Source organism: Encephalitozoon intestinalis, chromosome VI (genome assembly GCF_000146465.1).
Source record: "Encephalitozoon intestinalis ATCC 50506 chromosome VI, complete sequence".
Lineage (NCBI taxonomy): Eukaryota > Fungi > Microsporidia > Unikaryonidae > Encephalitozoon > Encephalitozoon intestinalis.
In genome coordinates, this window is record NC_014420.1 from 1 (window position 1) to 27,117 (window position 27,117).

General features: G+C 39.8%; 22 protein-coding genes across 22 annotated transcripts; 9 read left to right on the plus strand and 13 right to left on the minus strand.

The window, feature by feature from the left end:
• Window positions 1–867: 867 nt before the first annotated feature.
• Window positions 868–1,293, minus strand: Eint_060010 (uncharacterized protein; the record flags this gene model as incomplete). The annotated part of the gene is made up of 1 exon (XM_003072924.1): window positions 868–1,293. The coding sequence occupies one exon, from the start codon at window positions 1,291–1,293 to the stop codon at window positions 868–870; it is 426 nt and encodes a 141-aa protein (XP_003072970.1).
• A 40-nt stretch (window positions 1,294–1,333) lies between these two features.
• Eint_060020 (transketolase) lies at window positions 1,334–3,205 on the minus strand (the record flags this gene model as incomplete). The annotated part of the gene is made up of 1 exon (XM_003072925.2): window positions 1,334–3,205. One exon carries the CDS (start codon window positions 3,203–3,205, stop codon window positions 1,334–1,336), a length of 1,872 nt encoding a protein of 623 aa, XP_003072971.2.
• Window positions 3,206–3,258: 53 nt separating this feature from the next.
• On the minus strand, window positions 3,259–4,509 carry Eint_060030 (uncharacterized protein; the record flags this gene model as incomplete). The annotated part of the gene is made up of 1 exon (XM_003072926.1): window positions 3,259–4,509. The coding sequence occupies one exon, from the start codon at window positions 4,507–4,509 to the stop codon at window positions 3,259–3,261; it is 1,251 nt and encodes a 416-aa protein (XP_003072972.1).
• Window positions 4,510–4,590: 81 nt separating this feature from the next.
• On the plus strand, window positions 4,591–6,432 carry Eint_060040 (uncharacterized protein; the record flags this gene model as incomplete). The annotated part of the gene is made up of 1 exon (XM_003072927.1): window positions 4,591–6,432. One exon carries the CDS (start codon window positions 4,591–4,593, stop codon window positions 6,430–6,432), a length of 1,842 nt encoding a protein of 613 aa, XP_003072973.1.
• A 65-nt stretch (window positions 6,433–6,497) lies between these two features.
• Window positions 6,498–7,880, plus strand: Eint_060050 (putative cyclosome/anaphase-promoting complex protein; the record flags this gene model as incomplete). Its single annotated transcript, XM_003072928.1, has 1 exon — window positions 6,498–7,880. One exon carries the CDS (start codon window positions 6,498–6,500, stop codon window positions 7,878–7,880), a length of 1,383 nt encoding a protein of 460 aa, XP_003072974.1.
• Window positions 7,881–7,901: 21 nt separating this feature from the next.
• Window positions 7,902–8,138, minus strand: Eint_060055 (uncharacterized protein; the record flags this gene model as incomplete). Its single annotated transcript, XM_009163589.1, has 1 exon — window positions 7,902–8,138. The coding sequence occupies one exon, from the start codon at window positions 8,136–8,138 to the stop codon at window positions 7,902–7,904; it is 237 nt and encodes a 78-aa protein (XP_009161853.1).
• A 72-nt stretch (window positions 8,139–8,210) lies between these two features.
• On the minus strand, window positions 8,211–8,411 carry Eint_060057 (uncharacterized protein; the record flags this gene model as incomplete). Its single annotated transcript, XM_009163590.1, has 1 exon — window positions 8,211–8,411. The coding sequence occupies one exon, from the start codon at window positions 8,409–8,411 to the stop codon at window positions 8,211–8,213; it is 201 nt and encodes a 66-aa protein (XP_009161854.1).
• Window positions 8,412–8,483: 72 nt separating this feature from the next.
• Eint_060060 (uncharacterized protein) lies at window positions 8,484–8,987 on the minus strand (the record flags this gene model as incomplete). The annotated part of the gene is made up of 1 exon (XM_003072929.1): window positions 8,484–8,987. One exon carries the CDS (start codon window positions 8,985–8,987, stop codon window positions 8,484–8,486), a length of 504 nt encoding a protein of 167 aa, XP_003072975.1.
• A 54-nt stretch (window positions 8,988–9,041) lies between these two features.
• On the plus strand, window positions 9,042–10,358 carry Eint_060070 (uncharacterized protein; the record flags this gene model as incomplete). Its single annotated transcript, XM_003072930.1, has 1 exon — window positions 9,042–10,358. The coding sequence occupies one exon, from the start codon at window positions 9,042–9,044 to the stop codon at window positions 10,356–10,358; it is 1,317 nt and encodes a 438-aa protein (XP_003072976.1).
• A 9-nt stretch (window positions 10,359–10,367) lies between these two features.
• On the plus strand, window positions 10,368–10,592 carry Eint_060075 (DUF1242 domain-containing protein; the record flags this gene model as incomplete). The annotated part of the gene is made up of 1 exon (XM_009163591.1): window positions 10,368–10,592. One exon carries the CDS (start codon window positions 10,368–10,370, stop codon window positions 10,590–10,592), a length of 225 nt encoding a protein of 74 aa, XP_009161855.1.
• Window positions 10,593–10,669: 77 nt separating this feature from the next.
• Eint_060080 (uncharacterized protein) lies at window positions 10,670–13,009 on the minus strand (the record flags this gene model as incomplete). Its single annotated transcript, XM_003072931.1, has 1 exon — window positions 10,670–13,009. The coding sequence occupies one exon, from the start codon at window positions 13,007–13,009 to the stop codon at window positions 10,670–10,672; it is 2,340 nt and encodes a 779-aa protein (XP_003072977.1).
• Window positions 13,010–13,109: 100 nt separating this feature from the next.
• Window positions 13,110–13,313, minus strand: Eint_060085 (uncharacterized protein; the record flags this gene model as incomplete). Its single annotated transcript, XM_009163592.1, has 1 exon — window positions 13,110–13,313. One exon carries the CDS (start codon window positions 13,311–13,313, stop codon window positions 13,110–13,112), a length of 204 nt encoding a protein of 67 aa, XP_009161856.1.
• A 12-nt stretch (window positions 13,314–13,325) lies between these two features.
• Eint_060090 (putative vacuolar ATP synthase proteolipid subunit Ppa1) lies at window positions 13,326–13,847 on the plus strand (the record flags this gene model as incomplete). The annotated part of the gene is made up of 1 exon (XM_003072932.1): window positions 13,326–13,847. One exon carries the CDS (start codon window positions 13,326–13,328, stop codon window positions 13,845–13,847), a length of 522 nt encoding a protein of 173 aa, XP_003072978.1.
• Window positions 13,848–13,946: 99 nt separating this feature from the next.
• On the plus strand, window positions 13,947–16,178 carry Eint_060100 (Rad3/XPD DNA repair helicase; the record flags this gene model as incomplete). The annotated part of the gene is made up of 1 exon (XM_003072933.1): window positions 13,947–16,178. One exon carries the CDS (start codon window positions 13,947–13,949, stop codon window positions 16,176–16,178), a length of 2,232 nt encoding a protein of 743 aa, XP_003072979.1.
• A 44-nt stretch (window positions 16,179–16,222) lies between these two features.
• On the plus strand, window positions 16,223–16,834 carry Eint_060110 (translation initiation factor IF2 subunit beta; the record flags this gene model as incomplete). The annotated part of the gene is made up of 1 exon (XM_003072934.1): window positions 16,223–16,834. The coding sequence occupies one exon, from the start codon at window positions 16,223–16,225 to the stop codon at window positions 16,832–16,834; it is 612 nt and encodes a 203-aa protein (XP_003072980.1).
• Window positions 16,835–16,875: 41 nt separating this feature from the next.
• Window positions 16,876–19,335, minus strand: Eint_060120 (beta-tubulin folding cofactor D; the record flags this gene model as incomplete). The annotated part of the gene is made up of 1 exon (XM_003072935.1): window positions 16,876–19,335. The coding sequence occupies one exon, from the start codon at window positions 19,333–19,335 to the stop codon at window positions 16,876–16,878; it is 2,460 nt and encodes an 819-aa protein (XP_003072981.1).
• Window positions 19,336–19,429: 94 nt separating this feature from the next.
• Eint_060130 (putative nucleolar transformer 2-like protein) lies at window positions 19,430–20,083 on the plus strand (the record flags this gene model as incomplete). The annotated part of the gene is made up of 1 exon (XM_003072936.1): window positions 19,430–20,083. One exon carries the CDS (start codon window positions 19,430–19,432, stop codon window positions 20,081–20,083), a length of 654 nt encoding a protein of 217 aa, XP_003072982.1.
• A 100-nt stretch (window positions 20,084–20,183) lies between these two features.
• Eint_060140 (polar tube protein Ptp2) lies at window positions 20,184–21,011 on the minus strand (the record flags this gene model as incomplete). Its single annotated transcript, XM_003072937.1, has 1 exon — window positions 20,184–21,011. The coding sequence occupies one exon, from the start codon at window positions 21,009–21,011 to the stop codon at window positions 20,184–20,186; it is 828 nt and encodes a 275-aa protein (XP_003072983.1).
• A 791-nt stretch (window positions 21,012–21,802) lies between these two features.
• Eint_060150 (polar tube protein Ptp1) lies at window positions 21,803–22,918 on the minus strand (the record flags this gene model as incomplete). The annotated part of the gene is made up of 1 exon (XM_003072938.1): window positions 21,803–22,918. The coding sequence occupies one exon, from the start codon at window positions 22,916–22,918 to the stop codon at window positions 21,803–21,805; it is 1,116 nt and encodes a 371-aa protein (XP_003072984.1).
• A 339-nt stretch (window positions 22,919–23,257) lies between these two features.
• On the plus strand, window positions 23,258–23,893 carry Eint_060160 (putative E2F/DP transcription factor; the record flags this gene model as incomplete). Its single annotated transcript, XM_003072939.1, has 1 exon — window positions 23,258–23,893. The coding sequence occupies one exon, from the start codon at window positions 23,258–23,260 to the stop codon at window positions 23,891–23,893; it is 636 nt and encodes a 211-aa protein (XP_003072985.1).
• A 10-nt stretch (window positions 23,894–23,903) lies between these two features.
• Eint_060170 (transport protein particle complex subunit) lies at window positions 23,904–24,275 on the minus strand (the record flags this gene model as incomplete). The annotated part of the gene is made up of 1 exon (XM_003072940.1): window positions 23,904–24,275. One exon carries the CDS (start codon window positions 24,273–24,275, stop codon window positions 23,904–23,906), a length of 372 nt encoding a protein of 123 aa, XP_003072986.1.
• A 64-nt stretch (window positions 24,276–24,339) lies between these two features.
• Window positions 24,340–26,961, minus strand: Eint_060180 (leucyl-tRNA synthetase; the record flags this gene model as incomplete). Its single annotated transcript, XM_003072941.1, has 1 exon — window positions 24,340–26,961. One exon carries the CDS (start codon window positions 26,959–26,961, stop codon window positions 24,340–24,342), a length of 2,622 nt encoding a protein of 873 aa, XP_003072987.1.
• Between the last annotated feature and the right edge of the window lie 156 nt (window positions 26,962–27,117).

Below are 27,117 nucleotides of genomic sequence, written 5' to 3' on the forward strand. Positions count from 1 at the left end.
TATTCAATCTTGAACTTTTCATCTTCTTAATCCAACTCTCGTTATCGCATACCGGATCTTCCATTTCAAATATCCGCACTGCAAATCCAAGCTTTCTACTCCTAATAAATTCCCTAACTTTCTCCACGATTTGAGGATTCTTCTCCAGATCACTAAACCTTGTTGTTGGGCGTGCTATCAGTAGCACACTTGTCTCAAATAGCAACGGAAAAACTGATATCCCTATTTTCGATTCTTTTATTTCTCCAATAGAGCCTGGTAGTCCCTTAGGAATTATCTAGCTGCATATAAATCACGTCGAAAAACCCAATTACTAATACTTTCTGCCATTCCATGCCTACCAACCTCACTTCTTGAGAAGAATTTTACTGTCTCCTTTTCCATTTTATTCTAAGTTTTTTTCTATGGTTCAATCATACTCCACTCTATTACCGATCCTTCTGTCCTTCCTTGGAGTTACTCTATTATAGGCCAATGGTTCCTTTGATTGGAAGGTTTCTTTCAAATGTCTGTAATGGATGGAAGTCCTGTCATTTACCACCATTCCTGGCACATGATAAGACTTTTTAGATTTCATTATGTCCATGCTCTCGGAAACAGACTGAGAAGAAACACCAAAATGTATCAAGCTCCTTTTAGTGTCCATCTTCGAGTTCAGGGTAAGGATAGGAAGACCGAAGAAGATAAACTGCATGGCATAGCACTCTCTTTCTATTTGAAAACTACAAGGGATTCTCTTTATGGTCTTTTTGTCCAAAACATATAATTTTCCTGCAGGCCTGTACTATTATATTATCCTGGTGGCATTTTCATTAATATTTGGCAGTTATTGTGTACACTTTTTAAAATTTTCTAGAAGACAGATTTTTACTCGATCTCATCCAAAATCTCGATATATCTTTTATCCATTTCTTTGAAAAAATCGCTAGGAAAGGGACTGTTTTTAAGTTCTTTAAAATATTTGAATATTATCAATTCATTGTTGTTTCTAAGTCTGGACAGAACCCTAAAAATGTCTGATCGATCTCTAAAGCTGAGAATTATTCTGAATACCTCATCGAATGTCTCTTCAACATGAATAGTATCCAAAAGTATTTCTATGTATTCAATGTTATATGAACTGTGGAGAATACCATGAACCTTCTGCAGCACAAGTCTAATCAAATTGTCATCCTTGTTTATAAGCATTATGTCTCTGAATTTCGATAAGGAATCCATTATGTCTGTTTGGCTTTCTAAGTTGCTAAGTATTTTTCTTATTTCTACTGTGTTTTCATGTGGGGCTGAGGACATTACTTTGGGGAGAAAGTATATCTTAAAAGTGTTGCCAAGGCTATTTATTAAGGAAGTCAACTATTTTTCTAGAGATTTCTTTACAATTCAATCCGAAGTGGTTATAAACGTCCTTCCAAGGCCCACTCATGCCAAAGGTATCTACTCCAATCTGAAAGTCAGAGTACTTGGACCATCCAAATGTACTCAGGGCCTCGATACTAATCTTTGGAACATCTTTAAGAATACATCTCTTGTATTCTTCTTCTTGCTCTTCAAACAACTCCCAAGAAAAGAATGATACGATGGAAATTTTGAGTTCGGACAAGGTCTTGGCCACTTCATAACATAACTGAACTTCGGATCCTGTCGCAAGAAGGATAAGGTCTGGGTTTTCAACCTCAAGAAGATAATATGCACCTTTTTTGGCCTTTTCCATACTAGAGTGAGGAATTTCTGGAACGTTTTGCCTTGATAAAATCACTGCTTTTGGTCCCTCCCTGATCAATGCAAGATATAGTGATGCCCTAACCTCTGTTCCGTCGCATGGTCTCATTGTGAGAAGATTTGGCGTTGCTCTTAGGGTAGCCAAAACTTCAATTGGTTGGTGTGTTGGTCCGTCTTCGCCAAGACCTATGGAATCATGGGTTAATACATAAAAGAGGTTCAGGTTATCCATGCATCCAATTCTGACCGATGGAAACCCATATGAAATGAAATTTAGGAAAGTTCCCGTATATGGAAGGAAATATCCGTGGGATGCGATTCCATTAATTATTCCACACATACTATGTTCTCGAATTCCAAAGTTGATGTATCCTCCGCTATAGTTTTCTGCATTCAAGTCTTCTTTTCCTATTTTTGTTAGGACTGAAGATTGCAAGTCGGCAGCACCCCCGATAAGATAGGAGGTTTCTTTAAGATCCTTTAGAGCCTCTGAAAAGTGTTTTCTTGTAGCTTTTTGTGTTCCTTCTGGTTTGTATATGGACTTGTAAGGAGTGTCTATTTTCTTCAGCTCTTCGAGATGTTCTTGAATGGTCGGTACCTTGATTCCTTTTCTGTTCCATTCATCTCTTATTTTCCGCTTTTTCTCCTTAAGACTCCTGAATTTTTCTAACAATGAAGGAGAGACGTAGAAATCCACTTCCGGAATTCCGAACTTTTCTTTAAGTTTTCTTACACCGTCTTCACCCAAAGGTGATCCATGGGCCTTACAACTTCCTTCCACAATACTTCCGCGTCCAATAACAGTTTCCAATATGATGACCATGGGCTTTGTAACCTTTTTATTTAGTGCCTTTCTTATTCCATCCAGATCATCGCCATTGGCAAGTTCAACCTCGAATCCAAGACTCAGGAACCTTTGGATTACATTTTCGTTCATAGAGAGAGATGTTGGCCCATCTATTGTTGTCTTGTTGAAATCATATATGAAGACTATGTTGTCCAGCTTGAGGTTTGCAGCTAGTGAAAACGACTCCTGCCCTATTCCTTCTTGATAGCACCCATCTCCAAATATACAATATACACGATTGGAGAGTCCGAGATGCCTAAGTTTCTTCAATGATATTGCAAATCCAACAGCATTTGCTAGTCCTTGGCCCAGTGGCCCGGTGCTCGACTCGATTCCTGGATACTTTCTTTCAGGATGTCCAGGAGTTCTTCCGCCAACCTGTCTGAAACTCATTAAGTCCTCCATGTTTAAATATCCTATGAGATAGTTCATAGCATACTGAAGGGCACATGCATGGCCGTTTGATAGTAGAAATATATCCCTACCTATCCACTTCTCGTCATCAGGGTCGAAGTTTATAAACTCTGTGTATAGAGTATAAACAAACGGCGCCAGACCCAGAGGAGCCCCAGGATGCCCGCTACGGGCTTTTTGGACCATGTCTGCACATAATGTTCTGATGTTATTTATATCATCCATCCAAGGGTTGAATATCATGATCTTATTTGGATGCTCAATACCTTTGTTGTGCCTTAGGAATCATTAGAAAAAACATGAATTGTGAATCTAGTTAATACAAACAGAAACATGTCACAGACAAAAAGATCCAAGACTTTTTCTCTGAACGTATAGGTATAGACCACTTCAAGTGATTGGAGCTTCAAAACTCTGACCGAATTTCTTTCATCGTCTGCTAAGTAGATGTAGTCTCTGTATATTTGATCTCTATGTCTTTTTGTTTGTCTTATGCCTGAGTTGAAATAAATCTCTTGTTTTCCCTGTATAAAGTGTTTTACTCGAAAGTCAGGGCCTCTAAATGTTAGCAAGAGATTCTCTCCATACGCCGACATATTTGTACATATAGAGTAAGGCTCAACCTCCAGTTCGCAGGGTAGGGCATCACCTGAAAAGAGAATTCTATATGTTTGGTGGATGGTAGAAGCAAAGACTACTAGATTTTTTTTACATATGGAGTGAATGGATATATTCGATATCTTGAAACTTCTAAACGGCTCACCAGACGAAATGTTGATGAAGTATACTATCCCTTTGTCGTCTCCGCAATATACTGTGTTCCTGTCATCTCTGTCAAAGCAGGTACTTTCTATTCGGTTCTGGACCTTGCATTTCATCATTATTCTGCCATTATATATGTTAACGATGTTTAACACATTTTCGGTTGGGAACAGCCCAATCCCCTCGTTAAACGGGCTTAGAGATATGCTCCTTATAGACATTCCATTCCCTAGCTCAATGAATTCAGACTTGCCGAAGTCGGAGCATTGGAATCTTTGGATTCCTGTACTTTTTCCGTTCTTTCTCGTGACAATTAAAGTGCAGCTTGGCTCATCATATCCTATCAGGGAATTGGCTGCGCTGAACCCTGTACTGATATTAAACTTCTTCTTTTTATGTATAAGAAAGATATTCCTTTCTTCCTTGGCACGTATCAATTCTGCCTTTAATGCTTCAACTTGAGCTTGAAGCTCGGCACAAATTTCCATGTACTTGTTTTTTTCCTGCTCTTCTTTTAGACATTTTTCCAGGAGTTTCTGCTCATTTCCGGTATCTATAGCTTGGACTTTCGATGCATACACCGGCCTCACCTGTTTTTTTGTGCTTTGAAGTGAGCACAAAGGACATTGCATCTTGTTTTTCCTTCCAATCCATTTCTGAATGCACTGGCTTCCGAATAAATGGCCGCATTGGAGAGATACTATTCTATGGCTTCCCTCGCTTGTGTATTCGGAAAAACAAATCGGACATATTGTCCCACAATCCATTCTCGAGGAGAAGGAATTTAGCAAAGGAAAGTTTATACTTCGGAAATGTCTGATAAGAATACTTTTTCATCCCTTTTTCTAATGAAACTAAATCTTTTTAAAAACATCAAGAGGAAGCCATTTTCGATTGTCGCAATGTCCTCAAATGGCACCACTATTGTTCTTTTCAGGAAGGATAAAACTTTGGAACTGTTTGACTCCTACACTCTTGTACCATACTTTACTATGGAGTTTGGATATGAAGTTGTGACCAGTAGTTTTGTGGACTTCCATACTGTGGCCTGTGGAACAGAATGTGGGAAGCTTGTTTTCTTCAACACTAGAACTCTAGACATAATGTATACAAATGTCGATGGTATTCCTTCGAACATTGCAGCAAACTCTTATGGACTTAGATATGATCAAAGACTATTTTATTATTCTATTGGATGCAACGTGTACGAAAAGAAAAATATGGATGCAGATCTTGTGTATCGAGGAAACTCTAAAATTACATCTCTTTTCCTTTCTCCTGATCAATCGCTGATTATTGGAGATGCCGAGGGAAAGATAAAGATGTTAAGATGTGATAAGATGGTTTCAGAGATCCAGCTTTCCTCTGGAAAAATTAACATGATATGCCACATCACGGGAAACACATATGTTTCTGTGTGTGATTACGGAAACTTTTACTATTTTGATACAGACTTGGAACTTGTTCTACAGACAGTTAAAGTAAGAAATAGCCCACTAAATGTGTGTGCATATGTAAATGATAAGCTTCACTTATCTGGTGCCGATTCTAGAATAGTTGCATTCTCAAGAAATGGGAGGAAGTTTATAAAATCCTATCAGGTTGACACCCACTATGCCGAAGTCAGAAATATTGCTGTGGACAACGGAAGGGTGCTTACTTCTGGGGAGGATACAATCATGAGTGTTGTATGGCCCACACCCAACAAGTATCTTGAGAACAAAATATTCCATCGGTCAGTCGAGTTGGAAGTTTCTAAGGTTAACAAAATGTTTTATATCAACAATAGGTCGTCTATTGATTTTTACTTGCTCGATTCCGACCCGAAGGATAACAACGATGAGGAAACCTCGGAAGATCTTTCTCAGAATGATATGGGAATAACCTTCAAGCTTTCTCGATCCTCGATAAAAAATATCGGTTACAAGAGCCACGACTACAAGTACAAAATCAAGATATATACAGAAGGTAATGCCTTTTGCTCCTCAGCCCCCGACGACTTTAGTTATCTAGCATATTCCAATTCAACGGAAACAAGGGTTATAAGTCTGAGCCCAGACCAGGAAATCAAAGTTAGGAATAGACTTGGAAAAGCTAGCCGATTAATTACGAGGAAAGACTTGATTGTGCTCCAGAGCTACAAGCGTGAAGTTCTTCTTATTGATCTTAAGACTGGGGAAACCCTTAGAAAGATATTATTTGACGATTATAGGGAAGTGGTGTATCTTGTAGGAGACTTACTAGTCTTAGGGCACTCAAAAGTTATATATTCGATAAGCGATCCAAGCATTTCATCAAGTCTAGATGTAGAAGGGGAGGTTCTTAATGTCTGTGAGTATGGAAAAGATCATTTCATTGTGCTTAGTATGGCTAAATCCTTGGAAGCCAAGAAAGAGTATTTCGTATACAAAGTCTCTCTTTCAGACTTCATTGTAGAAAAAATTAAGTTCTTTGAAACCTATTCCTTAATTACATCCGTTTCAGTATTGGAGGATAACATCATCTTTTCAAGCTCCAATGCCATCCAAATATTTGACAATGAGATGAGGGAAGAAAGATATTCTTTGGGCGCCGTTATATATTCCTGTAAGGCGATAGAAGGAGAGATTATAGCAATTCAGGATTCATGGAACAACATAAGACTTGGGTTGCCGCCAAGTATCTTTAAAGAAAAATTTTCTAATAAATAACCATAGTTAAGGAAATTTATCTTCACAGCTTTGAAATTTGTTGTTGATTTCAGGGCCCTTTGACAATGGAAAGGCTCTGCTCACTTATCAGCGCCTATCTGATAGAGGAGATGGATCACTCGGCTTTGGCATTGTCGGAATATGTCTATAGAAGAAAGGAAACAGATGAAATCATAATGCTGCTGCTTAAATCTATGTATAGGCTATCGTATCACGAAAGATGTATCGAGACAATAGAGCTTAACAGCTCGGTGATGAGGATCCATGAGGCTAGAGTTATATACTATCGATGCAAATTCCTGACTGGAAAGAAGAGCAAAGATCTCCCTACAGGAGTAGAGTGTGACAAAGAGATAAAAGGATATCCTCCAGCAGAAATATCCAAGAAAAGCATCAGGTTACTTTTTGAGGGACTAACTAAAGAAGATGTTAAGAAGAAAGAAATTCTCCTGGAAGCTTACAGATGTGATAATAATAACTTGGAAGCATTGTTGAGAATGAAAAACGATTCTCTTGTGAACAACAAAGAGTTTCTTATGCTAATTGATGAGTGTAAAGATAAAGTCATGAAAGAAGTTTACATGGAGGTGTTTTATCCGTGCTTTGAACCGGACTTTCATTTTCTGCCTTTCTATTCTCCATGGCATGGAGTCAATCTAGCCAAAAAATACTATAGAAGCGGGAAGGACATACTTCTCTTTAACCTTGGTGTTTCGATGGTTAGATTGTATCCCAATTCAGAGCATTCATTTGCTGCATTGGGGCTATTTTTCTTGATGTCACTTAATTATCCTGAAGCCAGGAGATGTTTCTACAAGGCTGCGCAGATAAACAACGAGTATGGAAGAGGCTGGCTATATCTTGGAATGGCGTATTCTGGGATGAAGGAATGTGAAAGCAGCATAACATGCCTGAAAATAGCACACAAAGCGATGATCGGATCGTATAAGCCCTCTTTTTACCTGGCAATCGAATACCATCGAATGAATAACTTCGAAAGGGCTTCATTCTTTTATAAACACGCTCTTGGAATAAACCCATCGGTTCAGGTCCAGGAAAGATACATATCACTTCTTATATACTACGAATACTATCCAGAAGCTTTGAGTTATCTGGCTGCTCAAAAAAACAACTTGCTGGGATTGTTGAGAGTCTACTGCAACCTATTTTTAGGAAAAGTTACCGAGGCACAGAAACACCTTTCGGTTTGCAAAGTGGACTGGAGATACTATGCCACTGCTGGATTTATAGATCATCTTTTGAACAACCTTGATTCCGCAGCAGACAACTACAGCAAAGCCCTTCTCAAGACTCATGTAAACTTAGTCGAGGAACTTCTTGGGCTTGCAGTGGAGAACATGACGTGCAAACAGACTAATAACGTCTACGACTATGCTACCGATCTATTTGACAATATGATGCCCAAATATTCTTTCGAAACCATCTGAGAGAATTAAATATAAATTTAATCACAGACTCTCCATTTCCTTTTCATACAGCTCTTTGAGTTCTTTTTTCTTCTTTTCCTTACACATCTTCTTTTCTTCTTCTCTTTCCTTTCTTCCTGGAGCTTTTGCTCCGATCTGCCAATACTTTTCTAGTTCCTTTTCCCTTTCCTCTTCTTCCTTTCTTTTCTTTTCCATTTCAGCTTCAAGCTTTCTCTGTCTCCCCTCCATTTTCTTCTTGTTGTTAAATGTCCGGCTCATGAGGGTAGTCCCCGATGAACTGCTTACTTCGATATTTTTCACCATTCATCCGTGAACAATGCTCCCGTTACGCTACTCCTTGATTTCCTTTCCAAGCATATTTACAAAAACTGGCTGTTCATAGAGAAGTATGTATGTCTCAACACTTTCTTCGACCTTATATTTATATTCTTTTCCACCCGCCTTCATTGTTACTGTGCTACTGGTCTTATCATACTCCACCTCCTCAACATCTTCAGGCTTTATATTCAGAGCTTCTATGACCACGTTCATTGTTTTTCCAAGGAGTATTTGGCACAAGCTTAAAGAAAGACACAAGATTTCTCTACATGGCTTGATTTATTATTATATAAGTCTAAAGAAATTCTCTGCATACTCAAGCGGTTTCAGATTCTTTCCCAAAGATTTTCTAGACATCTCCTCGATTAAGCTTTGTGCTTTTCTTATCTTTTCCTGAATACTTGGAACTGACTCCTGAATCTTAGCTATTTCCTCTGGAATATTGCATCTTTCGACGCGTTTCTTATAGGAAGCTCTTCTTTCCTGTACAGCCTCGCGCATCCCTAAACCCTCTATCTTCTCTTTTGTCTGCTTAATATGATCTTCAAACACCTCCTGTGCTTTTATTGGCAAGTCCTTTCTCATCAACGCAAGAGAAAGTACCTTGAAGTCTTTCTGGTCGTTCTTCTCAGCCAGTTTTTCAATGTTTGGTCCAGGCTTCACAACAACATTCTTCTCTATGGCTTTCCTGAGCAAATTAAGAAACTTATGATCTTCTTTTTGCGACGGTGGAGCCAACCGAGATATTTGCTCCATTATCTCATCGATATCTCCAATCTCAAGCTTCATTTCAGGGCTACTTCAAATTTGTTTTCCAAAGCATTCCTAAGACTTACCCCATTAATGAATAGTCTGAAGGAGTATGTAAAGAACATAGACTTTGGAGTTGTAGACGATCCAGAAATATTGGATAACGTCTATAACGAAATAGACGGGCAGGAAAGGATACTGATCTTGGATGTCGAAACAACTTATCAGATGGAAAATCTTGTGAGAAGAAGTAATTCTAGGCAGATACTAGATCTTTTTAGAAAACTGGATATAGAACAGATTATGACTAAGAAGCTGGGATCCAGAGTCCTTGAGGTAATATATGATGTTATCTTTGATATGATCTATGTTCAAGGCCAAAGTATTGATGTTGAAGTGTTTGTAAAGCCTGTGGAAGATGTGCTGAAGACCAAGTTCTTCGACACAAATGCTACACATATTATTAGAAAGGTTTTCCAGCTGGTAAGTGGAAAAAAGATCCGAGGAGACAAGATTCAGTCCTTTAGCTCTGTAGCTCCTGGGCACATAGAGAGATACAAAGAGACAATCACCGAGTTGATTCCCCGTCTTTCGAAGGAAGACAGTTTTATCACGCTACTGGTATATACTTATTGCTACCGAAGTAAAAGTATCATCCAGGAAGTAGTAAAATGCCACTTCACCTGGGAAAAAGCTTGTGACCCGTTGAAATCCTACTTTTTTGAAAAAATAGTAAGGCTGGCAGGAAGGAAAACAAGGAACTATATCTTTGAAGAAATCAAAGACAAAGTGATGGAAATATGTAAGGATAGATATGGAAATTACTTTATTGGCGAGTTTATTCTCCACCATCACGAACAAGCCGATTATTTTTATAAGGAGATAAACTTGTCCGAATTTAGCAGGAATTCCAACATAATCATGAAGCTTACACATTCCCTGATAAAGGCAAAGTCGTACTCAAATGTCGACAAAATAATGAGGGACTTCTACTTAGAAAACGGAGATGACATTATATCTTGTACATTTGGTGGTGTCGAAGGAAATTTCAAGCAAAAATATGCTCCGATGCTCTCCGAGCTTATGAAGCTTCCTAATTCACGTAACTACGGGATAAATGCTGCTTTCGGAAAAAAGTTCTGCTCCAGATGGATCAGATCGAAAGGAGGAATTGAACTTCTCCAAGGGTATTACGAAGGAACAGACGATAACAGTTCAAAAAAGAACTTTACTAAACGGATTGAAAGACACCTGCCTCTTATGGCGGATAGAAAGGAGTGCATCAGAATTCTTGAATTTATGAAAGCATACGGATCACAGAGAGCTGGTAGAGAAATAAAGAGAAGACACCAGCCCGCGAAGAGAGATTTCCAAAGACATCAAAAAGATATTTCAAATTCAGTAAGGTAACCCCTGGAGATGTCGGCACTCTTTAGCATAGATTCTTTGTTTAGATCACTTGTCCTTGCAGTATGCACGGCAACATATCTGAAACAACATTTTCCGTCGCTTGTCTCAAAAAACAAAAAGGGCTTTTACTCCGTATTTCACAAGCTTTCTGTTGTTGGAGAAAGGCTTTCTCCCTTTGTAGCATTGTCTTGTGCATTCCTAGGATTTGGAAGGATGATTTCCATATTTCTTTAAAGACTCAAAAGGCATTAAATAAATTTAATGAAACAAACTATAACTCTTTTATGTACACACTATTATTCAGAACTCCTTTAATTCCTTCTGTCCTTGCTTCTTTTCGATTCGTATGGTAGCCAACTTCTCTTTCTATCACTGTACGCTCTCTTTTGTTGATATCCCTGCCGAGGCTCTTCTCCAGACCTTCCTGTTCTTTTGTTTCTTCCCTGTTGGCTCCTGTTTCCATCTACTTCGTTTGAAGCGAGATTCTGTGGAGACTTGTTCTCCAATCTAATTTCCGAATCTTCTTTTGCCGCCAAGGCTTTTGTATTTTCATCTTCTTTTTTTTCTACCATTGTATCTGCTACTGTTTGGCTGGCCTCCAAGCCGCCGGGAACCTTAGGGGACTCGTCAAAAGACTGCTCTTGTCTTTTTGTTCCATCGTCTTCTTCCTTTATATTTTTCTGCTGGGATTCTTTTGCTAGACACTCATTTCGGAGCTTTAAATATGCATCCTTAATCTTCTTGAGCTTTTCAATAACAACTCTGTATTTATCGATTGCTGCATAGTTATTGGCTATTTCCTTTTCTGCTTTCTGTAACTCTTCCTTTAGTAAAAGATTTTCTTGAAGCGCCTTATCTATATCCAACTGAAGTAGATGGCATCTATAATCTGTCTCGCCTAATGCTGTGGACTGCCTAGACATAATCTCCTTTTCAGATGCATAGGTCTTCTCCAGCAAGCCAAGCTGTCCTTTAATGGATTTGTTTTCTTCCTCTAGACTGCTTATCTTCTCCAAAAGATCTGAGGAGTCTCCAAGGTTCTCCATTTTGTTTCGAAGAAATATGTTTTCTTGCTTTAGGATATTTCGCTCCTTCTCCAAGAAGACAATAGTTTCCTCATTGTGGTTTTCCATCAATGATCTTAGAACCCCGTTTCTTTCTTCCAAAGCCCTTTCTACTTGTTCTAGCTCTCCGTATATCTTTTCTACAAGCATCCTTCCCTCCTTCTCGGACTTCTCTATTTTCTCAGCCGTGTCCATTAATCCTCCAAGTTCTCTTCCAATCTCTCCCATAAATTCATAAACACACCTCACATCTCTCCCGAGCAAGAATAGAGCATTCCTGTACATCCCCTCCCTTTCCTCGTGGTGTCTTATCCTTTGAACCATACTATTTTCATTGTTGATGAGAATTTCGTTCTTTCTTGCAAGGCCCGAAACTTCCTCTTCATACCTAAAAAACAGATCCTTAAGTCTTTTCTGTTCCTCTACTGCTCTCTTCCAATCCTCTTCAATATCATAAATATGCTTAAAGTCTGTCTCCAGCTTCTTCTTGATCCCCTCAATCTCTCGCCCAATAATAGCTACAATGTTGGTTCTATCTTCCAGTATGTATCTATTGTATCTTTCCTCGCTCTCTGCTAGCTGTGTTTTCAACTCTCTTATTTTATTTCTGCTATCCTTTATTATAAAGTTATTTTGGACTATTTCATTGTTCATCTCGTTAAGCTTTTGAGAGGCATCTCCTAGTATTGTATTCTTCATCTTTGTATTCTTTAAGTCTATCTTCAAGCACACAATCTCTTCCTTCATCTCATCGATACGCTTTTGCATTGCTTTTTTCTCCTCATTCATCCCAACCATCTGGTTGTATAACTCGTTCTTCTCTCTAAATACCTTATTGTATTCCAGCTCTAATATACACCCGTTTTTCTTTACTTCGTATAGCTCTTCCCGTATTTTTCTGTACTCTTCTCTTTCTGCTTCAACGCTCTCCCCACCCGAAGACTGCAATAAAGAAGTCGAATTTCCTCCCGATCCTAATGTCCTCTCCAATTCTTCGTTTTTTTTCGAGAGTTTTTGCACTAGCCTAACAAGCTCGAGGCTGTCTCTTCCATTATCTGATCCAGAGACTTTCTTTAACAAATATGATGTTTGGTTTTTCTGTTCCAAGACTTTTTCTGTGAGCCTTCTGTTGCTATTCTCTAGTTCCATGCACTTCTTTTTTAATATCTCTTCCCTATTCTCAAGATCCTTCTTTTCCTTGGCAAGCAAATCCATCTCCCGAAGTCTAGTCCTAGCCTCTTCAAAAGATTTGGCCCTTCCTCCGTCTAAAAACGCCTTTTCCTTATAATAGGCAACTTCCCCCCTCAGAGATCGGATTTCTTGTAAATACATTTCATTGCTCCGCTCCATAACTAAGCACGAATTTTTCATCTCCTTCGTCTCCACTTCTTGTTTAACCATCTTTTTGTTCAAATCGCTTATAATCTCCTCGCAGAGCTCAGCCTTTTTCTCTAATTCCCTGACCTTGCCCTTTGCCATCTCTTCATACAAAGCCATTTCTTCTCCAAGCTTCTTAAGCAGCGATTCAGGCATTAACTGCTGCTCGTCAGCCGTAAGGACATTCCTGAGCAGTGACGAGGCAAGCATTTCTCAGGGCTATTTTTTCCTTCAAATATAACCGGGATCCTCTGCACAATCATTTATTCATAAGAGATCCTCTAGTCACAAAGACAAAGCAGTCATCATCCTATCCCTCCTTAAAAACCTCTTTTAGCCTTTTAACTTCTTCCACAACAGAGACTACTCTGGAAAATGTTCTTTTCGCCTCGTCATACCCCATAGAACGGTTGTCAAATCCAAGTCTCCTTTTGTTTATCTCGTTAGAAACCGCCCCATAAGCCTTTTCGCTACTCCCTGTCTGAACCAACACTTTGAAAAACAAATCAATCATGAAAGCCCCAGGATGTGGAAGATAATATTTTTTCTGGTCTTGGGTTACATCCCCCTCCATTACTTGAACTATGTTGTCTTGAAAGGAAACGCTCCCTTTCTAGCATCTTTTGGGATTGTGATGTGCATAGCTCTCTCTTCCTTCGGTACCTCGAAGGGATACCAAGCCATAGGAAGATACATGATAGGAACTTCCATAAAGACCCCGCGTGTGGGTACAAGAGCCCTCCTGGGAATCGTCATCTGCGAAGCAAATTTCTTCTTTTGCTTAGTCATGTCCAATTTGCTCCTGGGAAAGATAGAGAATGTCAAATCTTACGGGGGCCAGTTTATATTATTTTCTGCTGGATTTGTGGCTGGCGCTTGCTCCTATTGCTCATCGCTTGCAAGTGGGATTATCTGTGCAGCTATTACAATGATGGATGCAAAAGACCCTACACTTTTCTACAAGCTGGTTTTTCTAGAGGTGATTCCGGCAGGAATAGGCATTCTCGGATTGGTTCTTGGGCTTGTTTTGTCTGACAAGGCAGTATAAGCTATCTATTTCCTTTCTACCGAATAAAGTGTATAAATAAAATATTTGTGCAGTCTAACCTTAGTTTTTTGACAAGTAGCTGTCTTTTCCGTCAACCCCATGAAGATTCAGATAGATGAGGTCTTGGTATACTTTCCTTATGATTCGGTGTATCCAGAACAGCTAAAGTACATGAGAGAAGTTAAGCGAAGCCTGGACAACAATGGACATTGCTTAATAGAAATGCCCTCTGGAACGGGCAAGACAGTTGCCCTTCTTAGCATGACAATAAGCTATCAATTGTATATGAAGTCAAAGAATACCAACTTCAAAATAATCTACTGCTCCCGTACTGTTTCCGAGGTTGAGAAGGCATTGAAAGAGCTAGATGGAGTGGTGGGGTACATAAAAAAACATCGCCCTTTCGAGTTTCTTGGGCTAGGACTTACAAGTAGGAAGAATCTATGTCTGAACAAAGCTGCACTTAAAAGCTTCAATGTGGATGTTTCGTGCAGAAGGCTTGTCAATAGATTGTCTGAGTCTAGATGCGACTTCTTCGAGAACCTTAATAGTTTTCATGAGGTACCTGTTGCTGTGTACGACTTTTCACAGCTCAAAGAGATCGGAGAAAAGAAGGGAATCTGTCCGTATTACCTCGTGCGAAGATCTATCCCTGTATGTGACTGCATAATATATCCGTACAACTACTTGATAGACCCGAGGATTTATACAATAGTCTCTAAGGAACTTGGGCCTAATAGTGTCGTGATATTTGATGAGGCTCACAACATAGATAGTCATTGTATCGAAGTAATGTCGATAGAGATTAAGCGGAACATTCTTGAAGGAGCTTCCAGGGCAATTAGGAACCTAGAGAATCTTCTTAAAGAGAAAGGATCTGCTGCTGGGAAAGAAAGTGCACAATATGAGCAGATGAAAGAAAAACTTGTTGAGCCTGTAATCGACTCAATCCCCTATTTCTATGCGACTGGAGAAGGAAACTATGAATTTATCCCTGGAAACCTCAGGAATTCTTTTCACTTTGTGTCTGCATTGAAGAGAATAGCCGAGTTCTTCAAAACAAAGCTAAAAACCACACACTTAACCACTGAATCCACCGAATCCTTCTGTAAAAGCATCAAGGAATTGTCGTTCGTAGAGAAAAAGGCCTTAAGATTCTGTTCGCAAAGATTAGGGATGTTGTCCCAATCCCTGGGGATCGACGATGAGGACATGGGACACTTGAAGACTGTAGCAGACTTCTCTACAATGGTTTCCATGTATTCAAAAGGATTTGTGGTGATATTTGAGCCTTTTGACTCTCAAGCCCCCACTGTCTTTAATCCAACTCTTCGCCTAGCATGTTTAGACTCCTCAATAGCAATGTCTTCAGTCTTTAGAAGGTTTAGGAATGTAATAATAACAAGCGGAACGATGAGTCCCATTGACATGTATCCAAAGATTCTCAACTTTGTTCCTTCGAGAATAGCAGAGATCGGGGCAACTCTCGATCGAAACTCCATTTCTCCCCTAATAATAACAAAAGGTAACGACCAAATGACGCTCAGGGCTCTGTCCGAGGATGTGGAGGCTGTGGATACACACAAAAATGATTCTCTTACCACATCCTTTTCTCTTAGGTCCGACCCTTCTGTGGTCCGAAATTATGGCCATCTAATGGTGGAGCTTTCTAAGGTTGTTCCTGATGGAATTGTATGTTTCTTTCCCTCGTATATGTATATGGAGGAAATAGTGAGCCTTTGGGCAGAAACTAATATAATCAGCGAGATAAGCAAGAATAAGCTTGTGTTCGTCGAGACGCCCGATGGCAGGGAGACCGAGATGGCCTTGGCGAACTATAAGAGGGCATGCAATAATGGAAGAGGAGGAATGCTTTTCAGTGTTGCTCGGGGAAAGGTTTCCGAGGGAGTTGATTTTGAAGATGGGTATGGGAGATGTGTTGTGATGCTTGGTGTGCCTTTTCAGTATACAGAAAGTGTTCGTCTAAAGAAAAGACTGGACTTTCTTAGAGAGGAATACGGAATAAAGGAATATGACTTCCTGACGTTCGATGCAATGAGACATGCAGCCCAGTGCTTAGGACGTGTTCTGAGAAACAAAAGCGACTACGGTCTCATGATACTTGCAGATGAAAGATTTGAGAGAAACGACAAGAAAAGTAAGCTTCCCAAGTGGATACAAAGCTGCATAGATGGAGGGAATTGCAATCTGAGTGTTGATATGGCTCTTTCAATTGCAAGGAGATTCTTTAGAGAAATGGCACAGGAATGTATAGGAACTGGGAATAGTCTTCTAGGTGAAAAGGACATAGAGACCTTTGTGTTTGAGTAAAGCCTCAAAGAAAATATTTTACTCAATTTTGAATAGTCAGGGGCATGTCGTCTGAATCAAGTAGTGAGCTTGAAGAACTTGGAGTCAATCTAAAGGAATTTGCCAGAAAAAGGCAATCTAGGTTGGGAATTGTGCGAACTGGACAACAGAAGTCTGGGCCAACGTCTCTTGTAAGCAACATCCCAAGCGAGCTTGAATACGACACTTTGCTCCGTTGTGCGATGATGGTTCTGAAAAAGGGGAAGGACTTGGGGGAATCCACGAGGATCAAGCTTCCTCTGGATGTAAAGAGAGAGGCGCGAAAGACATCTGTCAACATTGCAGAAGTGGCTGGAGTCCTGAACAGATCTGTCGAGCATCTTGTGAGTTTCCTCTGCAATGAGCTAATGACAACAGGGTCTGTAAACAAAGATGGAAAGCTCCTCCTCAAGGGGATGTTTATAAGATCAGAGATCCAAGAAGTCCTTAGGAGATATATAGAACATTTTGTTGTGTGTAAGATATGTGAAAGTGTCGAGGACACTGACATTGTAAGAGACAAAAGACTCTACTTTTTGAAGTGCTCTAAGTGTGGAGGTGCGAGATGTGTAGGGAATGCTGTGGAAGGAATAACAACCAAGGGAAAGGCAAAGCCACAACTTAGAGGAATGCTATGAGTCTTTGGAATTAAAGAATTTATTTAAGCTCTTATCTGTGTCTATCCATCTTTTTCATTTGATTTGTTCCTTGATCTAAAACTGGGAAGTTTCTCCAAGACATGTTTTATGGATAAGCTTGTGTTACTTGGGACAGATCCTTCTTGAAGTACAAGGGATAACCTCCCCAGAATCTCGCTGTTACTTCCGAAAATAAACAGGTTTCCTTCTTCAATTTCTAACCTAATTATCTCGCATACTAGCTCAATAGCAGGAAGCATCACTCTCTCATAGCTCCGGAAGTTTTGGCTGAAAATCGTTTTCATAATCTTTATAAATCTTTCTCTGGTCTTAAATACCATTTCCGTAATGAAGATGCATAAAGATGTGTCGGATGATCCAATTGTCCCAAGTACTCCACAAAGGAATTCTTTCAGATGCTCCTCCTCAAGGTGTTTGGATGCAGCTATAGATGCTGCAAATAACATCCTATCGTTTCCCAATTTAGACTCGGATTCCAGCCTTTTAAATTCATTGTAGAAAGCATTAAGAAACCCAGACACCAGCCGAAGTTTGGAGGAATCTACAGAATATCCTTCTCTGTGGATATACTCAAAGCCTTCAGGGAAAATTCCACTATTCCTGCATAGAAGAATACATTCATCCCTTAGTGTCTTCGACTTATCAACAAAGTATCTTACAAAATATCTTGACGAAACTAAATTGTCGTCCATTAGGAAGGAAGCCATCAAACTTTCTCTTCTTAACCTGAAGCTTACATCTCCTCTGCTATCAACATAATAGTTTTCCAGTCCGCTAATAATGTGTTCTTCGTATTCCTTTACTCTTCCAGAGAGCCAAATTGCCTTCATCACATATGTTTTTGTATCAATATTTCCGTTCCGAAGAAATTCCAGATATTTTTTTCTTACTTGGTCTTTATATCTTTCATTCCTTGAGTTAGAAAGGATAAACCCTTCAGTTCCTCTACCAATCGACCTGGCTAACTGTGCTGCAAAGCCCTCATTCTTGTTAATAAAAATCCAGGATACTTTGGATACCTCTTCAGGAAGAGAATTCTTTGTAAGAAACATATACAAGTTTTCGCAAACAACGCTTTTGTTTTCTGTATTTTCTAGGCCTTTCACCGCCTTCAGATAGTTTTCCACAAAGACATGAAAGTCCTTGTATCTACAAAAGGAAGAATCAACCTTTAGCTTTGCAACTATTTCCACAGCCTTGGCTATTTCATCCTTCCGATTCTGTTCGGTGAATTCCTTGACGAGAACAAAAAGACTTGTAAAGTCTGATGATGTCTTAAAACTGGTTGAGCTAATGCATTCCATAACTCTATTTCCTCCAAAGTGCTTTGAAATACAATGTCCGCTTTGGTATTTAGTTTCCAGATTACGATGGAAAAGGTTTTTCAAGAGAATGTCTTCAAATATTTCTTCACATCCTAACATTTCCAAAACTCTTCCTACGACTGCAGAGCAGTTTCTTAGCCTTTTGACTGAATGGAAGTTTATCAGAGATATCAATTCTTCTCTTCCCTCTTCTGGAAATCTTCCAACATGTTCTAAAACAACGGCTGCAGCACCCCTTCTGCAAGAAAGGGAGGGATCAAATAAGGCTCTTCCAACTGCCAAGCACAAGAGATCCTTGCTCATTGCACTGTTTCTTCTGGTTAATGCCCATAAGAGAAACAGGGCAGACTCACGGACCATCTCGGAATTACTAACAAATTCGTTCGTGTAGCTCACTCCTTTCCGAATAATTTCTGTTACATCTCCAACATCCAATTCTCGAAGAGACATCATCCCAAGGATTGTCATGGCATTTATCCAAGTACTCTCGTTGGCAAATATCATATTACATCTCTCCTTAAGAGCCGAAACAACGGAATCCGTCTCTGTATATTTAGTAACCTTGAGGAAGGATTTGCATAGCGTCCAGCCTAGCCTGGAATCCCTTTCATTTAACATCTCAAAGAAGATCTTCAGAGTATTGCATCCTGGGTTATTCGACATGATTTCTATCTTCATTTTCTTAACAACTATGGAGTCATTACTTTTGATGGGTATCACTCCTACTTTTCCTCCGAGGGCAGACAACTGGCTAAGAAATCCATAGTATATGATCTCCGAAACCTCAATTCCATGTATATAGAAGCGGGGCTCTTCTGTGTAGTGGTATTTGACGTTTGCTTTCTGTCCAAGCATCCCTAGGGACCTTAATGCTGATTTTCGAATTGATTCTGTCTTGGTAGCCTCCAAAAAAAAGTTAATCACCTTTCCTAGTCTTTCCTCGGAGATTTTTAACGGAAACGGATTTTGGAGTAATATCTCCAGCCATTGCGTGGTTCCATGTCTATTCTTCGATCCTAGGAAATCGATATGGTCCATTATCTCCTTCAGATACCTTATGTCAGTAGGAAACACAGAGACCGGGCCCTTGGAATGATCCTTGGCCTGCTCATAGGCTTTTTCCATCAACAGAATTAGCTCGTCCAAGTCTCTCATGAAACACTATGATGGGTAAGATGCTGGTGATATTTGCGAAGGTATGAAGATTGTGTTGAGGGAAAATAAATTCCGAGGAAATAAGCCCTATAACATGGAAAAGGAGGAGAAGGAAGGGAAGCAGGATGGTCGGCCTAAGATGAAGGAGAGTAGTTCAGGTGGAAACCGAGCCCAAGGAGACAGGCCATATCCCCCGGACTGGCATAACCATTACGATGAGTTGAACAGGCCAAGAAGAAGAAAAATATGCTATCAGCAGGGGAGCAGTGTTCAATATAGAGACAGAGGAAACCATTTGGTACGTCCATCCTATACTCCGTACCAGAGAGCTTGGAACACACATGGGGCACATCCTAGTAACAGATATGAAACAAAGGAAGGAAGATGGAATGGGCCCGAGATGTATCCAAGAAGCAATGAAGAATACGAGAGACAGGAGCCCCATTTCTACAAAAGTGAGAAGTATGGGGTTAAGGCAAAGAGAAATGGATCTCCTTCAAAGGCAATTGGAGTGTTCGGGTTGGGAGCATATATAACCGAGGATGATGTCAAGGGTTTTCTTCGAGAAAAAATCAGTGAAATAACAAACTATAGAGTTGTAATAGTTTATGACAAGTATAATGGAATGTCTAAGGGATATGGATTCATCCAGTTTGATACAGTTGATGATGCAATAACAGCTAAAAACAGATTGGTAGGCCAAACTATCAAAGGAAAAGAAATTAGAGTTGACTATTCCATTGAGTAATCCAACTATAAATGATTTGTGTAAGTTTTCAAGGAAATCTTGTTTCAAAGTTTTGTAAAAGTGGTTTGAAGATTCATCCAGGGAGATTTTAATTTAAAAATTACTCTAGACCCTCGCCGTCTGCAGAAGGTTGTTGGCCTTCAGCATCTTCAGCAGAGCCCTCACCATCATATTCCTGGGTTGTGTTTCTGTCCCCCTCCTTTGGGCTCTCCTTGATCTCCTTCTTTTGTATGGCCTTACTTATCAGGGCTGAGGTTCCTTTAAGCTCGCACCCAAGATTACATCTTTCAGAAGCAGTTTCAACAGTCTTCTTAGGTTCGCATGGCTTGCATTCATCCTTGTTGTCTTGAGGGAATGTTCCCTTTGCTCCAACAAGCTGTCCGATCTGGTTGAAATACATCTCTCTCTTTGGTTGAGGAAGATTTGCCATTATCTTGGATTTCTTCTTCTTTGGTTTGATAATTGGCTGAAGTCCATAGTCAACATTGACAATTAGAGCAATTAGTTTGTCGCCTCTATAGAGCGAGGTGCTATTCTCCACATCCGAGATTCTGTACTTACGCTTGTTCACAGCCTTATCAATTATTCCTGCAAGAATACATCTGTCGGTGCCCTGTACAGCTTTTTCTATGCACTGGCCGCTTTCCTTTTGAGGTCCTTTACTGACCTCCTTATTGAATGTTTCTACAGCCTTTTCATTAGCCCTTTCAACCATTGCTTTTGTTGCCTCTGCATTTCTCTTCTGGCATTCCACCATGTTCCTTCTCATTATTTCAACACCATCTAGTTTCTTGTTAGTGCACCCGTTGGCCATGCCCCCCATCGGCTGTCCAGGAAGAATCGGAATGGGTGTTGTAGGCTGGGAGACAACACCTGACTGGACTGCTGTAGCGCTAACAAAAGCAACTGCTGAGAGAAGTAACAACATCTTTGGTGATGTGCAAAAGAGATCTTTTATATTTTATTCTGCTGTGCATGTTTCAAAAGCCACGAATTAATTCCGTCCTTTTCTCGCTGTTAGAAATCTGTGGGGTGCCCGTTTCGACTTGACTCTATGAATGACGAATTAGATCATGAAATTCAAAACATTGTAATGCGACAGAACCTTACAAACCAAAGGTCCATCTTTCCGGGATATAAAACTACAGGTAACCCATGAAGTAGGACAAAATACCCATTTAAAAGAAATTCCAAAAGTATTCCATTGTAAACCTCGGTTTGGGATTCTTTTGGTGTTCTAATTATATGTTTGTACCATTTTTATAGAAACAATGCTATGTTAATACTCACGGACAGTAGGGTTATTTTTAAGACAAAAAGCAGTCTTTAGAAGAGTATACACAAAAAAGCATTGAAAGTTTTAGCAATAAAGGCCATCGGAAATAAAAACCTATCAAATTTGGATTGGAATGATCGGTTGCTGATTGTTTTATCGATGAGATAGATCTAAGTTAAGAAATCTCTTGAATTTCTAAAAGCAATATTTTAGATTTGTTTCAAAAGAGTTATAGATTAAATCAAATGAATTTAATATTTCGAATCATATCAATAATGATTGTTTTTAGAGGGATCTGGAAAACCTATTATTACAAGGGAACCCTTATAGAAGCTTAAGTTGCCTGAAAAGAGATTAGGAGTGCCTAATATAAAATATTATTTATGGATTTCTTTTATGTCCTCCATCTTATAAAGAAAAAGATTAACTCATTTTATTTTAGCCTAGCATTGTTGTTGGCAGCAAGCGTTGCATGGAGAGTTGAGTGAATTATACATCCCCGGGCTAAGGAGATACTCAGCATTTCCTAGAACAGCAGTTGGAGTTGGTGCAGCGCATGCTTCCATTCCATACTGTGCTACAGGCTTTTCTTTTGGTTCGCAGGATGATGTTGACTTCTGTGTGTCGATGCAAGGTCCCAATTGTCCAAGGGTTGGGGCGTACGCAGTTGAGCTGGGATACCCATTACTGCTGATACCCATAGGAGTTGGCATTACAGGGTTTGTGATTGGAGGAGTGCAGCAGCATTGCTGTCCAGATTGGCTTTGGCTAACAGAAGGGGTAGGGGTTCCAGAAGTAGCTTGATCCGGCTGGAGGCTTCCAACAGGAACGATTCCCGGCAAGAATTGCTGTCCAGGGGTGTTTCCGCTACTTTGAGTTCCCTGTACTATTTGGCAAGGAATGGTTCCAGATGAAACAGCGCCTGGTAGCTGCTGGGGGGTGGAGCTTCCTGTTGTTCCGGGCACCACTTGGCAAGAAGAGGCACTTGGAGAGAGAACATTACCTGTAAGTATTTGCCCGGGAATTGCACTATTGTAGTAGCCTGGTGCCTGGTTGAATGGAGAAATGATGGTTGCCGGCTGGGCAGAGACGGCCTTTGGAGTAAGGATGGTAACAGCTGCTTGCGGCGTCTGCACAGAAGCAACAACCAGTGGTGTGGCAATTGTAGCTGCTACTGGCTGAGAGGGGGCCAAAGTCTGTTCCGGTTCGCAAGGTGTTGATGATGTTCCTGGTGCATCACAATGCTTTACAACAGCAATCTTGCATGTTCCCACATCCTCTGTAGGAGATGATGTTGGAGAAGTAGGTGTCTCGCTCTCACCAGTTGTGCCTGGCACTGTGGAAGGCATGGTAGTAGGAGTAGAAGGGACATACATGTTCTGTGGACTGTATCCACAGTTGGCTATTGTCTCTGGTGCACTAGGAACCAGCACATATGACGGTTGGGTTGTGCCCTGCAGTCCTTGTGTTGAATCTCCACACAGCACAGTTGTAGAATAGACACCCTTCAACTTCATTAGGACAATAGAGGCTGAGAGAACCTTAGAAATACCTTTCATTTTGAGTCACTCTCTTTTGGAGATATTTATATTTTTATCTCAAACACCGAGGTTTCAATGTTTCCAATCGAATACCATGATCCTGTAGAGAGTTTCACTTCTACTTGTATGACCAGCCTCGTGTTCTTTAAAGAATAATTGGCCCTTGAATGAAACAACCTGGTTTTGAAAAATATTCGAGAGCATTGTATAGGAAATCTGTCTGTCTTGATTTTGTATAAAGTACATCTGATGCTTGTATATATTTGGGGAAGGATTTTTATGTTCCTAGAAGACCAAGTGTCTTCATATGTCTTTTTCATGCTATATAACAAATGATATCAATTTTAATCCCAAGGTATGAGACCGAATTCAGAGGCTGATGGCTCCGAGAACAAAAGAGAAGGACTTAAGTACATAACCCAAGCTGTATTTCAGCTGCTCAGAGAGAACAGAGCATGTACATATTCGTTCATATGCAAGAATATTGCATTTCCCAATGCTGAGACTCTAAACAGAAGAATATACGACGTCTTAAACGTAATGAAAGCAGTGGGCCTTGTTTCCAAGAAAGGTAAAAGATACTTTATAGTGGACCATGAGAACGATGCCAATAGAAGGAGGGAAGAGGCCAAAAAGCTGATGGAAATGAAGAAAGTGTTTAAGTTTATTGTAAACAGGAATTCAAGCAGAGAAGATACTCATCTTGAAAGATTATACTTGCCATTTATGGTTGTAAGCACAAATAAAAAGGCAGACATCCATTGCGAGACCAATGAAGAAAGGAATTTCTTTGTATTTAAGTCGAGTAAGCCCCTGAAGGTCAACGAAGATCTGGACATACTTCGCGAAATATATGAGAAGGCTCATTCCAGAGAGAGACCAATCGACTTTTCAATAGTGGACAGGCTAAGCAGCGAAAGATTTGAGAACTTTGAGCAGAACGGTTACCAAAGAGAAGAGCTTGACCTCGATCCGTTCTTTTTAAGCTTCTAAAGCTGTGTGTTTAACTCTCAAATAGAAGATGGGGCTTGAACTTCGAGCATTGGATAGGCATTTCAGGTGAATGAAATGGATTTCTTGTTACATATTTACAGTAATGGGAATAAACTTTCTCAAAGAGGGAATCCACAGGTTCATCTGCAACAAATACAAACACCATGTTTGTAATTGTTCTAAAGACAGTAATGACTCGGTTTTGGAGACGGATGGTCTGCTTTGCTGCAGACTTTCCCATTATTCTTGATAATATCACACTTACCGAATACAGAGAGCTTGTTAATATCAAAAGACTGTTGATACTGGTCTCTCCCTCTCTTTCATATTTGTAGACCATTCCTCCTGATTTGTTTATTATGAAAAACTGCTCCACAAGCATAGGGAGGCCAATAGATAGAAAATTAAACTGGGTCTTAGCTATTCAAAATGAGTAAGGAAAAAGTTTATTTGAATTCAAATAACGGTGTTCCGGGATCTGCTCTGGGACTAACACAAATAATGACTTCAAGCCCTGTATTGTCTTCGATATAGTGCTTATACGACTTCAGAACCTCATACTCGTTGAACTTCATCGAATAGTTCTCTGGATGATTGAGGTAGTCCATTGAAAACAAAATCCCTTTTTTCTCGGGAACCCCGAACCCTTTAAGAACTTCCCTTACTGCCTCTATGATCTTTGAGGGAAGTGGGGATTCATTTCTTTTGATCTCTTCAGAAATATTAATATTCAAAATCTTGCATTCGCAGGCTATCTGATCGACAATCCCCATACATCTTCTCTTCCACTCCGAATACTCCATTCCAACCAATATCTCGACAGTTTCACACTTCTTCTTTTTCTTCTGTACTACCAGCCTCTTCAGAGTATTCTTAAGATGCAGGACTCCATCGACCTCTGATGTATCTGCCAGGAATGGAACTGGAAGTAAGAAACTCGAATGGAAGTACGTTTCAATCAAATGGCGTGCCAGCGAGGGTATAATCGGATACAGCAATTGCGTCATCGTCTTGTAAAGCAAGAACACAATTTCTTCGTTAGTTCCCTTTAGAATATGATACATTTCTTTTGCATGTATCATTTCATAGAACCCGTATTTTACCACATCTCTGTACACCATATCTTCATGTGCTCGAATCGCATGGGAGATGTTCATAGAGATAGCCTGTAAAAGAAACTTGTCTGCAAATCCCATACTCTCATAGTCCTTCATGAGCTTCAGAATGCAGGGATTAAAGTTCTTCCCAATGCACAACTCCTCGATCATCTTTACATATGAATAAAGCTTGAGAGTAAAGGCATTGGCATTGGACTCTACGAAGTTTGCATCTTCATTTGTATCTCCACACACTGCTAGGCACATTCTTGTCGAACTTACTCCAAACTTGGCTAGAGATTCATCAACAGTTAGAAAGTTCCCCGAACTTTTGCTCATCTTCTCAGAATTCAGCATCAAATACCCATTTGTAAATATCCTTCTTGGCCAATGCTTCTTCTCAAACAAGGCTACGTGATTGAATAAAAAGAAGATTAGATGATTCTTCAGCAAATCCTTTCCACTGACACGAAGATCGACTGGATAGAAGTAGTTGAATGACTTCCTACAGTTACTTAAGATCTCTTCAAAGGGTAGAAGGTCCTCCTTTATACCTTGATTAAGAAAAATGTAATTCCATACATCACTAGAAAGCTTACTACTTGGAAATATCTCTTCTTTTCCTTCCAGATCTTTATACAGAAAGTGTTTGAAGGTATACATAGCCATGTAGATAGTACTGTCACTGAGCGAGTCAATGAGATATTCATTCTCCCAGGGAACTCTTGTTCCCAATCCAAAGGATCTGGAAAATCCCCATTTTCCTATCCATTCAACAGCACTTTCCAAAATCGCCCTTGTATCGTCGGTACAGACGATATTAGCAATACATTCTCTGACCTTTTTCTTCCACTCGCTATCGTCATAGTCTATATACCACTGGTCAGTCAGAGCTACAATACATTTTCCTCCAGACCTACTTATGACTTCTTCCTCGGGTTCATAGAACTTCAGAAGATCCTTCGTTTCTGCGAGATGGGATTCAGTGTTTTCAATCTTGCCGATAAACTCCATTTCCTTCTTGATATACTTGGACAAGTCAGAATCCTTCTTATCGGGTACTCCCTTAGCAATGCATGGCACATCTCTTTCAATGCAATCGCCTTTTATCTTCTCGCCAAAGCATTCGAAATTCTTTTCGCTAAAAAAGTCCCCCGTAACCGATTCCTTTCTAAATACTCCATCAACCTGTGCATCTATGTTTTCGAAAATGTCTTTTTCTGCAAAATACTTTGTGTTGTTATATTCAAATCCTACAAAATCACTTCGGCGGCCAATAATAACCTTTGACGGAATCTGTCCTTCCTTGAAACGTGCAAGAAGAATCCCGTCTTCAAACTTCAGCTTACACAGAACCACACCAACTGGTTTTACATTCTCCCCTTTCCTACGATCATGATCCAGGCATGGCTGTTTGTCAAGAGGGCAGAATATAGAATGTCTTTTTCCAAAAGACAGATAACCTAGCTCATTCAGTCTGTTGAACTGCCATTTGATAAACGAATCATAGTACTTGTTAATGTCTGTCGTGATAAACGATCTTCTCCAGTCTATATTGCTGTGGAACCTTTTTAGAGACTTTATACATAATTCTGGAAACGTCCTTACCCAATGGACAGGGTCTGTGAATGGTCTGGCATCCTCAAATCCAAGATCCTTTATAATGTTCTTTACAGAAAGATCCACGTTCTTCCCATTCAGTTCCTCCTCAAGCTTCTTTGCAGATGCACTTATCGGCATTCCTGTGCAATGGAATGCAAATGGGAACAGCACGTTGTAACCTTGAAGCTCTTTATAGTAACTAAAAAAATCCGCCTTAGACACCGAGAATAGATGACCAAGATGCAACCTTCCGTTCATATAAGGTATTGGAAATGTTACAAAGAACTTTTGTTTCTTAGACACATCAGGAGTTGTGTCTCTGTCAATCTCAAGGGAATTCAGATACTTCAGCTTAGATTTCTCTTCCATCTAAAGGGATTATAAAAAAATTGCTTATCCTTTTTGGGTACGACTATACTTGTAACCGGCTATTGTCCAAGTCTAATTAATCAGAGTTGCTTTAGTGAATCATATTCGGCCGTTTCTCCTTTTATATTGCATGATTATTAATTAACGGACTTTGCC